This window comes from Sphaeramia orbicularis, chromosome 6 (genome assembly GCF_902148855.1).
Source record: "Sphaeramia orbicularis chromosome 6, fSphaOr1.1, whole genome shotgun sequence".
NCBI classification, from domain to species: Eukaryota; Metazoa; Chordata; class Actinopteri; order Kurtiformes; family Apogonidae; genus Sphaeramia; species Sphaeramia orbicularis.
This window is the reverse complement of record NC_043962.1, coordinates 4,740,156-4,755,121: the sequence shown is the minus strand read 5'-3', so window position 1 is coordinate 4,755,121 and position 14,966 is coordinate 4,740,156. Positions and strand designations below refer to the sequence as shown.

General features: G+C 36.1%; 1 protein-coding gene across 1 annotated transcript in view; it reads right to left on the bottom strand.

The window, feature by feature from the left end:
• Positions 1-7,136: 7,136 nt before the first annotated feature.
• sntb2 (syntrophin, beta 2) overlaps positions 7,137-14,966 on the bottom strand; it is a 37,681-nt gene continuing 29,851 nt past the window's right edge. Inside the window, exons 3-7 of the mRNA XM_030137342.1 lie at positions 14,086-14,296; positions 12,367-12,509; positions 11,423-11,619; positions 8,837-9,027; positions 7,137-7,962 (exon numbers count right to left, since the gene is read on the bottom strand). Coding sequence (XP_029993202.1) covers positions 7,870-7,962; positions 8,837-9,027; positions 11,423-11,619; positions 12,367-12,509; positions 14,086-14,296 — 835 coding nt within the window. The 3' untranslated portion in view covers positions 7,137-7,869. The remainder of the gene's footprint in view (positions 7,963-8,836; positions 9,028-11,422; positions 11,620-12,366; positions 12,510-14,085; positions 14,297-14,966) is intronic.

The following is a 14,966-nucleotide window of genomic DNA, read 5'->3' as shown; positions in this document are numbered from 1 at the left end:
AGATTCTCAGGAAATGATTGAAATGTTTATTCCTAAATAAATCAGCTGTGCAAACTCAAGCAGGTCAGTCACTTTTACCCTAGAACAGGACTGTCAAACTCATTTTAGTTCAGTTCCACATTCAGCTAAATTTGATCTGAAGTGGGCTGGACCAGTAAAATAATAACATAATAACAATATATAAATGTCAACTCCAAACTTTTCTCTGTTTTAGAGCAAAAAAAGTAAATTTACATTATGAAAAGGTTTACATCTACAAACTATCCTTTCAAACAATGTGATTAATGTGAACAAACTGAAAAAATAAGTAACTTTAATATATTCTGCCTCAGTTTATCATTTCCACATGTACATTATAACTTACAGATCTCAGTGGATCTACAAACACACAAAACATTTAATAACAGAATATTGTTAAAATTGTACTTACTTCTCTTAAGACATTTCAGGTTGCTCATATTTGTTCAGGTTATTCACATTTTTTGCGAAATTATACTTTGTTTTAGTGTAAATACATGAAAATATTTACATTTACAAAGAGAAAAATTTGGAGTTGTCATTATTTATATGTTATTATGATAGTATTTGACTGGTCCTGCCCACCACTGAATTGAATTCAGACCATTGAATTGGTCTGAATGTGGAACCTGAACTAAAAGGATTGTTATTATCTTCAGTGTAATTTTTGCATTTCACAAATTCACCCAAGGGGCCGGACTGGACCCTTTGGCGGGCCAGATTTGGCCCCCGGGCCACATGTTTGACACCTGTGGCCTAGAAAGTTACTTCAGAGGTTTGAAGAAATATGGTCAAAAGATATGTTGCTGAATCATAATTATATTTATACATTCAATTCAAGCAAATGCAGTAAATGTATCAAAAAGGTCAAAGGTGTTAAGTTTCACAGCTGCAAACCTTTGTCTGGAACTTGAAGTTAGCAGATTGAACATCCAAGAGGACAACAGGATGTGTGAATTATAATGAATAGAGAAATAAATGCTTTCTCTTCAGCATTTTACTAATTATACATTCAGGATGAAATAAGAAAAAAAAAACAAACACAAAACACAATATTAACATTTTGCCCATAAAGTTTCCACAAACTACACAAATACATTCAATAGAACTTGTAACAGTTTTATTTATTTACATTTGAGATTATTACATCGCTATTATACATTGTATACTGTTTCTCTGTAGGAAGTCTAAAATACTTTGCATATGACAGGTTTTTGCAGCAGCACTTTCTCCTCTTGTGACTTTTCAGTTTAATGATTGTGTTGGACGCAAGCTGCCACAGATATTTAGCTTTGGTTTAGAAACCCCTTCTTTGAAGCGTTGCTTTGCATAGACAGGAGAGCCACGATTTCAGAGCGTAAGAAAAGAGATTTAAGAAACATGGAAGAGGAGGAGAAAGTTTACATTCAAGGGGTTAGAGGAGTTTCAGAGGTTAGTGCATCACACAGAGGGAACAATCTGACCTGTAGTTAGAGAAATGAAATGGAAAAGAAAGTGATGAAGGAGGATGATGGAGACAAAACAGCCTCTCATCAATAGTCATTTAGCAGACAAACATACACTATATAGACAAAAGTATGTGGACACGTTGAATTCAGGTGTTTCTTTTCGAACAGGGGCCTGGGATACAAAACAATAATGACTAATGTCAGAATATAGTTTTATATTGGGATAAATATTGCATTGGTTAGTTTGGTTTAAATTATCTTTGCTTCCAAAATGCCTCAGAGATGGTTTTTACTTCATTTCTCTCATTGAAATTGATTTAGTTTTTTGTTCTTTTATCCATGACTATGATTTTATATGTTCCACCCCTAAATTTCTAAAATACTCTTCGTGCTCTGACTATAAATAATAATTTTCTACCACAACTAACCATCTACTTTCTTGACATTTGACTTGTGAAGAAAAATCTCCCATTAAACTTTAAGGAAATACTGATGTTTATATGTCAAATCATCATGAACAGGACATCTTAAAGGTGGAGACATGATGTGTCCCAGTACTTTTGTCCATATTCGTGATTTATAAACATCAATATTTCCTTAGTTTAATTAAAAAAAAAAAAAAAAGATTTATATTATATATATATATATATATATATATATATATATATATATATATATATATATATATATATATATATATATATATAAAATTTACAGTCAGCGTGAAAAAAATATTTTAAACATTTAGAGGTAGAACATTTAAAATCATAGTCCCGAATAAAAAACCAAAACAAAATCAGTGTTGACAGAATGAAGTAAAAACCACCTCTGAGGCCTTTTGGAAATAAAGATAACAATTTAACCCAAACTAACAAATGCAATGATATTTATCCCATAATATGAAACTATATTCTGACATTAGTCATTATTGTTTTGTATCCCAGACCCCCGTTAGAAAAGAAACACCTGAATCCAACTTGTCCACATACTTTTGTCCATATAGTGCACATAGATGCATTTCCACCTTCATAAACGACACCAAAATGCTGACCAGGCCCCGGACATTATCCTCTGACTGGAACAGAGGTCGTTTAGATGTTAGGCTGCGATTGTTATCTGAGGACAGAGAGGTTATCTTGTTTTTTCTGTTTCATGGTCAATGGAAACAACGCAGCTTTGTCTGAGGTCCAACAGGAACACAGAGGAGCTACTGAAGGCTCGGTTTTAACAACATGTAGCACGAGCCAAGTGAACGGGAAGAGGAGAAACACTGGCTTCTGTCCAGAGTCGGCCCAAAACTGACCACAGAATAGACTGAGAGGGTCAAAGGTCACTGACCACATGCATGTCAACCATGTGAGACCACCTGTCATCACTAAAATGACATTAGTAGGGGGTCATTCTACTGGAAATAGGTCCGTTTAAGAGTATTTTACAAAGATAGTTCATCCAAAATAATATTTACACAGCAGTAAACTTAAAGCCTCTATTTAGGATCATGTGTACATAGTGGTGAACAATAAAAAAGTACATTATTAATCAGTTTAATTTACAAATTTAATTTAAAATATTGTCATGTAAGTGTCTGTAAATGAGTCTGCATTGGGAGTGTTACTGCGGCAGATTTATTACAGTTAACTTCACAAACCAGTAATAAAAGTATCTGTCAGTTGTTAGCTGCTAATAGCTAACAGCTAACTAGTGAGCTAACCATCTATGAATGTCCCAGTAATGGTGATTGATCAAGTACAGAAAGTTAAATATTAATAAAGTTAGGCTACATGTTGTATGTAACAGACTCATTAATGTGACATTAGACTGAATTTATGTCATTTGACTAGCTTAGCGCTAATGTTACAAGCTAATGAGACATAATCTGCAGACTATGAATATAAAAACAGTCTAAACCAGGGCCGTCAAACTCATATTAGTTCAGGTTCCACATTCAGCCAATATGATCTACAGAGGGCTTTGTTCTAGTGAGAAAACAGTAAAATTACATTATGAAAATGTGAATAACCTGACAACCATGTACAACCTGAAATTTCTTAAGAAAAAAAAAGGGAAATTTCAACAATATTAAGTCTCAGCTTATTATTAACACAACTTACAGATCCCAGTGGATCTAAAATGCACAAAACATTTGGTTTTCAGACAGAATTTTGGTCAAATTACACTTATTTTTCTTAAGACATTTTAGGTAATTCATATTATTTCAGTTTATTCACATTTTGTTGTGAAAGGATAGTTTGTAAATGTATTATTTTCTAATGTAATTCTACTTTTTTCACATTAAACCAATAACAAAATTTGGAGTTGTCTTTTTTTTTTCTTTTAGATTATTATATTATTTTACTTGCAATCATATTGTTCTGTTTGTGGAACCTGAACCAGTTCGACACCATTGACTGTTTATATCTTCAATGTAATTTTTGCACTGAAGGGCTGGATTGGACACTTTGGCGGCCCAGTTTTGGCCCATGCGCCATATGTTTGACACCCCTGTTCTAAACAACTAAATGATCCGTTTTGAAATTGGTTTTCTAATAGTGTTGATTTTCATTCTGATTTTGGTGGATGTTTAATGAGACACATTTCCATATCTTCATTTTTACCATTTCAGCCCACACTTCTAAAGGCTTTAAAGGAACATTAGGTAACATTTGTGTTTGTCCATGTGCTCATAACGCCTTCATTTAATCTGTGGAATTAGAATTTCTAGATTCACATCAGGAATTTTTAACTGTAAAACTTCCCAAATCACAATCTGCAAGTTCACTGACACTGCCGAAAAAATGTAAGATGTTCAGCTTCACGTATCAACAGCAGTAAACGCTGAAGTAGTGGATGTTAATTAGCATCTGTCTTATTCGTTTCATTAAATCAGTCGTATAAATGGAACATGAGGAGCTAATCATGAAGCTAACATAGCTAGCATTGCTAGTATCCGACCTCTATATAGAAATCAGTGTTACCATGGATACAGGCACTGGAGACGGATGAAGAATGTGATATTTTTTTTAAGTCAAAACCAATTCACACATTGGAAATAAAAAGATGTTGAATGCATGCCCATGGCTGCAAATGTTAGAAATAGTACCTTTAATATTACTGCTATTTTAAATATTATTTTGGATTTCAATAAAATACAACAGCAGCATCTTAGAAAGCATCTAAAATTTGCACTTAAATGGTTCTTATTTATTAATTTTTTTGGTTTGAGTGGCCTAATTTGGTCTCACATGAGTCACATGACTATTGTTCATGTCATGATCAAGACCTCATAATTACGTAGAAAGTCCCAGGAGTGAATATTAAGAGTGAGTTATCTGAAACATCAGCTGTTTGGTGAAGTCTGGGGCTTTGTGATGGTTCACCTTGAAACAGAAATGAAAGAGGATACGAGTCATGCCAAGCAAAAAGCGGACTGAGATGACGGAGACGACGTGGTAGTTAGTGTAGATAAAGGAAGAGGTAATGCACGGTCACGTCATATATCATCATCTGATACAGAGTTTATGTTAAAGTCAGGATGTCATGCTATCATGAGATATATACACATACAAAAAGACGTACGACGTAAAAACAAAGTAACACGGTTTACACTATAAGAGTAATACTATTGCTTGTGCATGTCAAAAGCTACAAATCCTCTTATTGTGTGAAATAAAAAAGGAAACATTACAAAGAGTGTCTTTGACTACATGTGACAAGGCACGGTTGGCAAATCCTGATTCCAACAGTAGTTTGGGATAATTCGCTAAAAGGTGAGTCTATGAGAGCAGGCACGCTATACAGCCCATAGAAGCAGGAAGTACAGAAGAACATCGCAGTACGAGGAGTTCACTTTACCAACCATTGAGTATTTAGTCTGGAAATATGAGCGTAACCCAATAAACGCATCATTCTAATTACACACAACCATATTTGTGCTCTTATGTATATCCCTTGCTTGTCTTTCAACATGGGGTGAATCTGCTGCATCTCCTTTGAACCAACAACTCGTGAGTCCGTGATTTTTCGTACATTTTTCTCCCTCCTACCCTGTGCTCACGACTGGAACACCCAATAATTTCCCCCTGGAGTTAATACAGTGTTGTGGTTCTGAAATGGGCTGTGGGAGCAGGTGGAGGAGGCGATCTCTACCAGGAAATTAAAACAAGTGTTGGCGAAGAGGACAGAGGTTTCTGAGTTTGGTGAAAAAAATCATCCTTATAATACATGGATTCAAGAAGTTTGGCATATTTACCAAATGGAGCAGATCACATTCTTACTAAGGCTTCAGAAAAGCACCTTTACTAAAAGATGGGAACCCATGTTACCTTTGTTGCTGTAATAATATTTATTGATGACTAGCGGCATTCTACCCATACGATAGCGCCCTCCTGTGGTGCAACAGCGGCATTGCACCCGTATGCCCTCCCATGCTGCAACATGTCGGACAAAGATGCGCCAGACGGACACCGGACACGGGGCGGGGCCGAAACGTGCATTATATAGTAGGATGCAAAACCCCACATTGTTTATCAAGGTGTTATCGTCCTGCTTTTGATGAGGATTTATACCTAGAGCCTTAGTTTTGGAGTGGACATTATTTGTTTGCTGTGATTGTTATTGTTTTCTTTCATTTCCATTCTAATTTGCCTATGGAGGTTTGTAGGAATACACATACAGCTGAGAAAAAGGAAAAGAAACTAACTGAACTGCATTTAAATTTATATATTTTACTGTACTAATAAAAACTAAGTTAAAAAAAAAAATTGTCCTGGCAAATTAAAGTGAACCTGTACCGGTCATGTTTACCACGTCACCACGTGTTTTGTGTTTTACTCATAAGCAATAGAGGCGCAAAAAAAAAAAAAAAAAAAAAAAAAAAAATCATCATAAATGCCCCACACTGGACCTTTGTATTACATGAATTATGGGCGGGGGCAGAACCTATGCTGGCCGGTAGTAATGTACCTGTCATTGATTCCAGGTGATGGAGTATGAGTAAACATGCAGCAGTCAGTGAGACAGATTGAGTTACAGTACGTGTTGGTGTTTGTTGTTTGGGTACTCATACCTATCCATTCCACCGTTGTCATAGAGACGTGACCCAGCACTGGTTGATACTGTGTCGTCTTAGACTGGTGTCTGCTGGACAGGGTCAGTGACCAGTCCATCTCAGCCCAGATAATGGGACAATACAACCAGTCTGGGTCAGTACCGGTGTTGGAACAGCCCCTGAAGGGGAAAACATGTCTGTGACTGTGAATGACTGATGGAGCAATGACTTCGTACTCGACAACGGGATATAATTTAAGTTACCGACGGAACAGCTTGTATTACAGCTAACAATGAAGATTCACTACAGGTACCTGTTAATGACAAAGGTCTGGCACATTTTAGGAACAAAGCAGATTTCTCTGGATAAGTTTGTAATGAAACTACCTGTAAGTGCAGACAGTGAAGGTGAGGATAGAAAGAACAAACTAAATGAAGACAAAACGCCAGAAATTCAACTACCTGACGTTTTAATGGAAGGAGATCCTCCTCCTCCACCTCACGCACAGATCGTCTCATATTTAAGGTAAATAAGTTAATAAAACCAGTTTGCTTTTATAATTGCCATTTTCTTTCTACCTGCACTTTTTCTGTTTTAAAAACCCCTAAAAAAAGGATTTTTGGAATGGATTAATTATATTTCAATTCATTTCAGTGGTGAAAACTGATTCGTAAAACACGTAAATCACAAAACAAACAGTCATGGAATGAATGAAAGTCGTACTGCGAGGTTCTACTGCATGAACAAACACTCGAACAATCTCTCAAGCTCGTTGAACTGCATCTCTGACCAGAAAACGGCTTCGTTCTCTCACGTCGACATAAAACCACACATAAAAAGAGCCTGAAGTTCAGTGGAAGGCTGTCATGGAATGATAGGCAAACGGTAAAAACGGGGACCTTTATCAGTCTGTGGATCATTGTCTAAAAAAAAAAAAATCCTTCCTGTGATTTCAATTCTGCAGCAGCACCTTACCTGAAGTACAGCCGGTTTTGCACATCACAACTACATTTTACAATCGTTTTTAGCATATGACCATGTGGAATGTTTTGTTCGTTTTTTCTTTTAACGCCGTAGGATTCAAGCAAAGTGCCGCTGACTTTTCCTGAACCTCGAAGTGACGGAAGAGGCCGAGGAAAAGTTGCAAGAGAAGGCACGTTTTTTTAAACAATCGACAATAACGACTCATCAGGGTCACGAACCCTCCCCTCAGGCCCAAGTCCAACTGTGAAAGGAGAAACTGACGGAAAATCTAACAAAAAATAAACAGAAAAAGAGTAAATCAACCCCCATCGTCAGCGTTGGGAGGGTCAGTCTGAGCCTGGGTCCACGCCGCCGCCGCCGCCAACGGTCGCTTCACGTCAGCAAACCCATACGAGTGAGTTTGGCCGAAAGGAAAGAGTGGAGGACGAAGACCACAGGCTTCGGACCCGAGTGGAGGTCGAACACCTGAAGGAACAACACCAGAGAAACAGGATGAAAGTGGAAACTCAGACCAAAGACGTTATTTAAAACACTTTAGTTTACATTCACATAAACAACAGTAGATATTTAATACCAACATACACTAAAAAGAACACACTAAAACACAAAAAAATATATGCTAGAATACACTAAAATATGCTAGAATGCACTAAAATACACAAAAATATGCTAAAATACACTAAAGTACACAAAAATATGCTGAAATACACTAAAACACAAAAAATATATGCTAAAATGCACTAAAATACACACAAAAAATGCTAGAATACATAAAGCTATGCTAAAATACATGCACAAATAAACTAGAATACACTAAAGTACAAAAAATATGCTATAATACACTAAGATACACAAAAATATACTAAAATACAATAAGTTCAATTCTTAAAAACAATGTGATAAGAAACCAAACAGATTAGACCAGTTCACTCTGGTTTAACTCTATTAATGTAATATCTAAATATGCGTAGTTTTTTTGTTACTGTTTTATATTTTTATTGTCTGTTCTTCTTATTTGATTACAATCTTTCCCGTTCTGCATGTTTGTGAAAATGACCCCCAGTCAGATAAATTAAGTCTTATCTTATTCCATCTTAATGCTGCTCATGAACAGATTCACAGGAACTTTGACTCTGAATTAACTGTTGTTCTGCAGTTTTTTTTGCTTTCAGTCTGCTGTTGTAGTCTGCTGTCGTAGCTGAGAAACACCTGCCTTAGCTGTTGTTTTCTTTCTGCTGGAGGATGTGCACAGACCCAACAGGACTCAGATGACTGGGTCTGAGAAACTCCACTGAAACATGAATAAAACCACCGTTCCTGTTTCATGATCCAAACTCACCATTTCTCCTTCGGGTCCTCCAAAGTCCAGGTACAGGTTTCGTATTCCGTCGTCTGCAGACATCTTGAGTTTCTCGTAGGGGTACCTGAAGAGAACAGCGCCCCCCGTTGGATCGGCCGGTTCCCTGGTGACGGTGAAGCCTTTCTCATAATGCAGCGTCAGACGAACGTCCTGTCTGTTCAACGTACAACCTGGAAAAGACACGAGGACGGAGACCATTGATTAGACGGACGCCGTTCATCCACCGACATGATCCGTCACATGATGATCATTCAGCGAAAGATCCTTTAAAAGGGAATCTGATGGTTGAAGAAGGTAAAGACAAAACTTTTACAGACATTTTTACAAGGTCTTTTGTCAGACTTTACAGTCACACAAATAACAGTCAAATGTGCCTCATAGTTATTTTACACCAACATGTACTAAAAAAATACACTAAAATGCTAAAAAATAATACACTAAAATATACGAAAATATGCTAGAAAACACTAAAAGACAGATAGAATATGCTAGAATACACTAACATACACAAAAAAGATAAGCTAGTATTACACTAAATAGACAAAAATATGCTAGAATACACTAAAAAAAAAGAAAAAAATATGCTAGAATACACTAAAATAAAGACAAAAATATGCTAGAATACACTAAAATACAAAACAAATTTGCCAGAATACATTAAAATACAGAAAAATTATGCTAGAATACATTAAAATACATAAAACACACTAAAATACTGAATAAAACATGCTAAAATATATTAAAATACAGAAAAAATATGCTAGAATACACCAAAATACAGATAGAATATGCTAGAATACACTAGCATACACAAAAAATAAGCTAGTATTACACTAAATAGACAAAAATATGCTAGAATACACTAAAATACAGAAAAAATATGCTAGAATAGACTAAACAGACAAAAAATATATGCTAGAATACACTAAAATACAGAAGAAATTATGCTAGAATACACTAAAATACATAAAACACACTAAAATACTGATAGAAACATGCTAAAATACATAAAAACAGATTAAAATACAGAAGTAAATATGGTAGAATACACTAAAATACAGCAAAAATATTGTAGAATAGACTAAAATATACAAAAAACATGCAAAAATACTGAAAAATATGGTAGAATACAGTAAATAGACCAAAAATATACTAGAATACTGTATTTGTAGCCTGGCTTAGAGTCTGGTTTCAACCAACTCAGTATGTAAAGTGTCATGAGATAACTTTTGTTATCATTTGGCACTATATAAATAAAATTTGATTGATTGAGTGACTTGTCTTCCATCATTTTTTATACTCCATTTGTTCTTTTCATTCATTCTTTCCACTTCAGCTGAAATCACTGTGATTAAAATAATGAGTAAATCCGGTCAAACTTACCTGATTTCAAGGTATTAAGTGTAAAAAGTACAGATATTTAGGTTAAAATATAAGAGTATTAAGTATTTCAGAGTATCTGTTGTCAAACTGAAAAGGCTTTCTCTTTTAATTTGTCATTTTAGTTTATTTCAGACGTGCAACATTTCATTCGTGGCTTTTTTTTAATGTTTCTCTCAATTCAACACCTTTTCTTTTATATCATTCATACGTGAACCTGAATGGGCTGAATGTTCCTGAACAACTGTGTGTTTGTGCAGCGACAGAGGAAGAGGAAAAAAGAAGAAGGAGAAGGAAAAAAAGGAGGTGGAGTCTGTTCCAACCATTGTTCTGCTCAGAGTGGAAACATTCCCCTCTGTTGGATCACAAGTCGGATTTTCCTCCATTGAGCTGCAGCACAGTGTGAACAGTGGATTTGAAGGGTTTATAGGAACTTAAAATGAACAAAAATGTAAAAAACAAAAGAATAATCAACAAAATGGACAAAATAATCAATGAACAAAATGAACAAAAATGAAATAAATGATCAACAAAATGAATGAAAATGAAAAAAAAGAATAATCAACAAACTGAACAAAATAATCAATAACCAATATCAATAAAAATGAAATAAATAATCAACAAAATGACCAAAAATGAATAAAAACAAAATGAAAATAATGAAAAAAAAGAATAATCAACAAAATGAAAAAAAGAACAAAAATGGGAAAAAAAATAATCAAAGTGAACAAAATAATCCATGACCAAAATGAACAAAAATGAAATAAATGATCAACAAAATGACCTAAAATCAAAATAAATAAATAAAAATGAAAAAAAGAACATTAATCAACAAAATGAACAAAATAATCAATGAACAAAAATAAATCAAAATGAATAAAAATTGTAAAAAAAAAAGAACAATAATCAACAAAACAGACAAAATAATTGATGACCAAAATGAACAAAAATGAAATAATCGATCAACAAAATGACCTGAAATTAATAATAATAATAATAATAATAATAATAATAATAAATATGAAAAAACCAATAATCTACAAAATGGACAAAATAATCAATGAACAAAATTAATAAAATAGTCACTGAACAAAACTGAACAAAAATGAAAACCCCAATAACTAAATGAACAAACTAATCAATCGCTGCAGCTCCAGCTTCAGCTTCAACACAACCCAAACTCACCGATGGACACTTCTTTGATGAGTTCGGCGGCGGCGTGCGCTCCCTGAACCAGGGCTCGCGTCCATGACGACAGATCCCAGTGGGTCTCGACCCGGAAGATGTGGGACTCGATGCCTCGGCTGGTGCCGGTCCTGGTGGCGAAGACCAGGTCCGAACCCTGAGCCGGAGAACCACGGGAGTTACCAGAGTGAACCAACCTGAAGGACGAGGAAAAAAAAAAACACACAGGGATGAGTTTAGTCCAAAAACAACACGGTCACTGCATTTACAACCCCATTAAAACCAAAGAAATATTTAATAAAACAATGAAAAACTAAGAACACTAAACTAAATAAAACACAACTATCAATAAACTCTACAAACCAGAAAAATACAAATAAAAACAGCGGAAACTAGAAATGAACTTGGAGAGCGCGGACCTCCGCTAAGGCAGATCAGATCAGATCATTTGGCTTTTATAATATAGATTATTTGCAAGAATTCATCGCAAAAACACTGCTAAAAGTAATAACAAGAAAAACACTCAGAGAACGCAGACCTCCGCCGAGACAGACCCCCCACCACCACCACCAAAATTGAATCATTTCTTCCTTGTGCCAGTATCAACATTTCCTAAAAAATTTCCTGAAAATCTGTCCACAACTTTTTGAGTTATCTTGCTAACAAACAAACAAACAAACAAACAAACACGCACACACACAAAGCAAAGTCATCACAATACTTCCTGGCAGAGGTAAAAATCTTCCATCTCTCTCCCACTGACTGCACTCTGCCGCTCTGCTCTGCTCTGCCCACATCCACCCCTCCCCCTTATCCGATGCTGACCTCTATGTCATATAGTAAGAAAAACCTGACTGACAGTGAATGCATCATCAAAAAAGAACTACTCCAGTGTAAACATGACTGTTGTAACCCAGGTGCATGATGGTCCTCCAGGTGTTTACCTGGTGGCCAGCAGGGGGTGGGTGAGCAGAGGCATGGCCCAGGATTCTCTGCTCCACGGCACCGACTCAAACAGCAGGATGTCCTTCTCCGTCAGCGCCATCACCACGGGCCGGTACTGCTGCCGACCTCCGTCCAACTGGACCTTCAGAGGAACCACACAAACACATTTATTCAGCTGTGACGGAGGCAGATCCAGACTGAAGACACACCGTATGGTTTGTTTTACAGGTGCAGATCAGTTCAGTCTCACTCTGATGGTTTGACCTGAATCTATGACAGTGTTTCTGTAGAAGTGGGTCGGTGCAGGTCTGAGTCATCACTGAGTGACAGAAGCGTGGGTGAAAAATGTGACGAACAGGAAATAATGTAATGCAACCAAAACTTCTATAGGTGTTTCCTGTGAACAGCGGTTGAGCTCCACAGAAACTAAACCTCCATACGTCCAACGTGACTCTGAAAGAACACTTCATCAACCTGAAAAGATATTATTCAGCATCCACGAGCCTTCCTGCATTTCATCTGAGCTCTGGTTAAATTTAGAGCCGGTGTAATTCAGGAAAACAAACTCTTCCTGTTGGCTGTGGCAGGTTCTTCCACTGAAGCAGAAACACCGGCCTATACGTCCTGTTCTGGGTACGAGCGGTGACGCAGGAGCCGTGAACAGACGCTGTATCTAACTAAACCTGTCAGGACTCAAACCAACACTCATTCATTTCCTTCTGAAAGCATATGAGGAAAAAAAAAGAAAGAAAAGAAACTCCTGCTTATGTTATCCAAATGGACGATGATTAAAGCTAATGACGTAATCCTCAAGTGGAATATGAAGGAGTTATTCAGACTAGAAAGATCAGAAATGTATCGTATTCGATTACAATTTTCCTGAATCGAAGCTTCATCTTCTTAATTTTGCTGCTGCTAAACATTGGTTCCATTAATGTGTTTCACACGGATGCTTATTGTAACGAGCAAACTTTTACGCTTTGACACAAAGATACAAAGATTACAAATATTTGTCTATGAAAATAAAATGAGTATTTGTTCATTTTCTTTATTTCTTTTGTTCATTTTATTGATTATTTTCCTGGTTTTGTTGATTATTTTCTTCATCTTGATGATTTATGTTCAGTTTTGTTCTTTTATTGATTTTTTTTCCATTTTTGTTCATTTTTGTTTCTTTCCATTTTGTTTATTTTTTTGGTTCATTGTTTTCTTCATTTTGTTGATTTTTTTCCTGTTCTCAGAGGAGAATGGCGTTACTAGGACACTCCTGTTTTTACACAAATGGAGCTTCCTTACTCCATAGTATACGTTTAAGTACTTTTATGGTGAAATATTGGTACTACAGCTGAAACAATTAATTAATTAAGTAACTGAATTACAATTTTTCTGAATCGAAGCTTTGTTTCCTTAATTTTGCTGCCGCTCAACATTGGTTCCACTGATGCGTTTCACACGGACGCTTATTGTGACACACATGATGCCAGGATCAACACAAACATAAGAGACGAGGACAAAAAGGCAGAAAATATGCATATGCTGTTTTTCAAAGGATGTATGTGAAGGAGTTATTCTGACTAAAGGTGTCATCAGAAATCCTACATCTTTCTTTTTTAACGCTCAACAGGAGGAACGGGGTTTTCAATAAAAAGTCAACTGACAGTGGGGTCGATTATATGAATAAAATTTGATCTAATCTAATCTAATGGAATCATCCATACCTGTTCAGCCAGCCAGCCGATGTGTTTGAGGTGGGGGTGTGTAGACGCTGAGGACGAGGCCCCCAGGTAGGCGTTGATGTGGGCCAGGGTCTGTGGGAGCAGGGCGGCGATGTTGGTGTGGATGGCGGTGAACCAGGAGTTGGCGGTGGGTCCGTCTTTACAGCGGAGGACCACGGTGTGCTGGCCGTCTGGAGAATGAAGCTCCAACAGTCTGGACAGAAACACGGAGGAGAACGAAGAACGTAAACACCTCATGAAAAAAAAACGACAAAACTGAACTGAAGTCAACCACCGCTTATGTTACTAGTGACTACATTAGTGACATAGTGTGTGTGTTTAAGGCTTTTATTGTGAAAGGTACATGTGATTTAGTTACCCGTCGATAAAGTCATGTCCCTTTTAATAAGTTATCCCTTAAAGACCAAGATATATTTTTTAGGTGAGTTCCACACGGACTTTCCTCTATATTTAACCTTTCCTAAGCGAGTCAGCAAGTATTTTCTTATATTTAACTGTAGTGTCCATGTAGATGTGTATTAAAACTAAGAGAAAAGTTAAAGGTTATTATATCAAAACAGATAAAGCCGAAGCAAAAGTGACTTTTTCAGTCAAATACATCGTTATGTTTTTTTTTGTTTTTTTTTTTTAGATATTTATGCCGTCAGGGTTTTTCTTTTATATTTCTGTTTTTGTACACTTTTATATGCATTATTTATACTTTATGGCACCTACGACGATTGCACTTTTCAATTTTATTGTACCTGTACAATGACAATAAAGACATTCTATTCTATTCTATTCTAACTGAACATAAACCCAGTGTCTCCACCTACCGTCATTAATTCATCTCCATGGGTTTTACTGGTGAATCAATGTTTCAA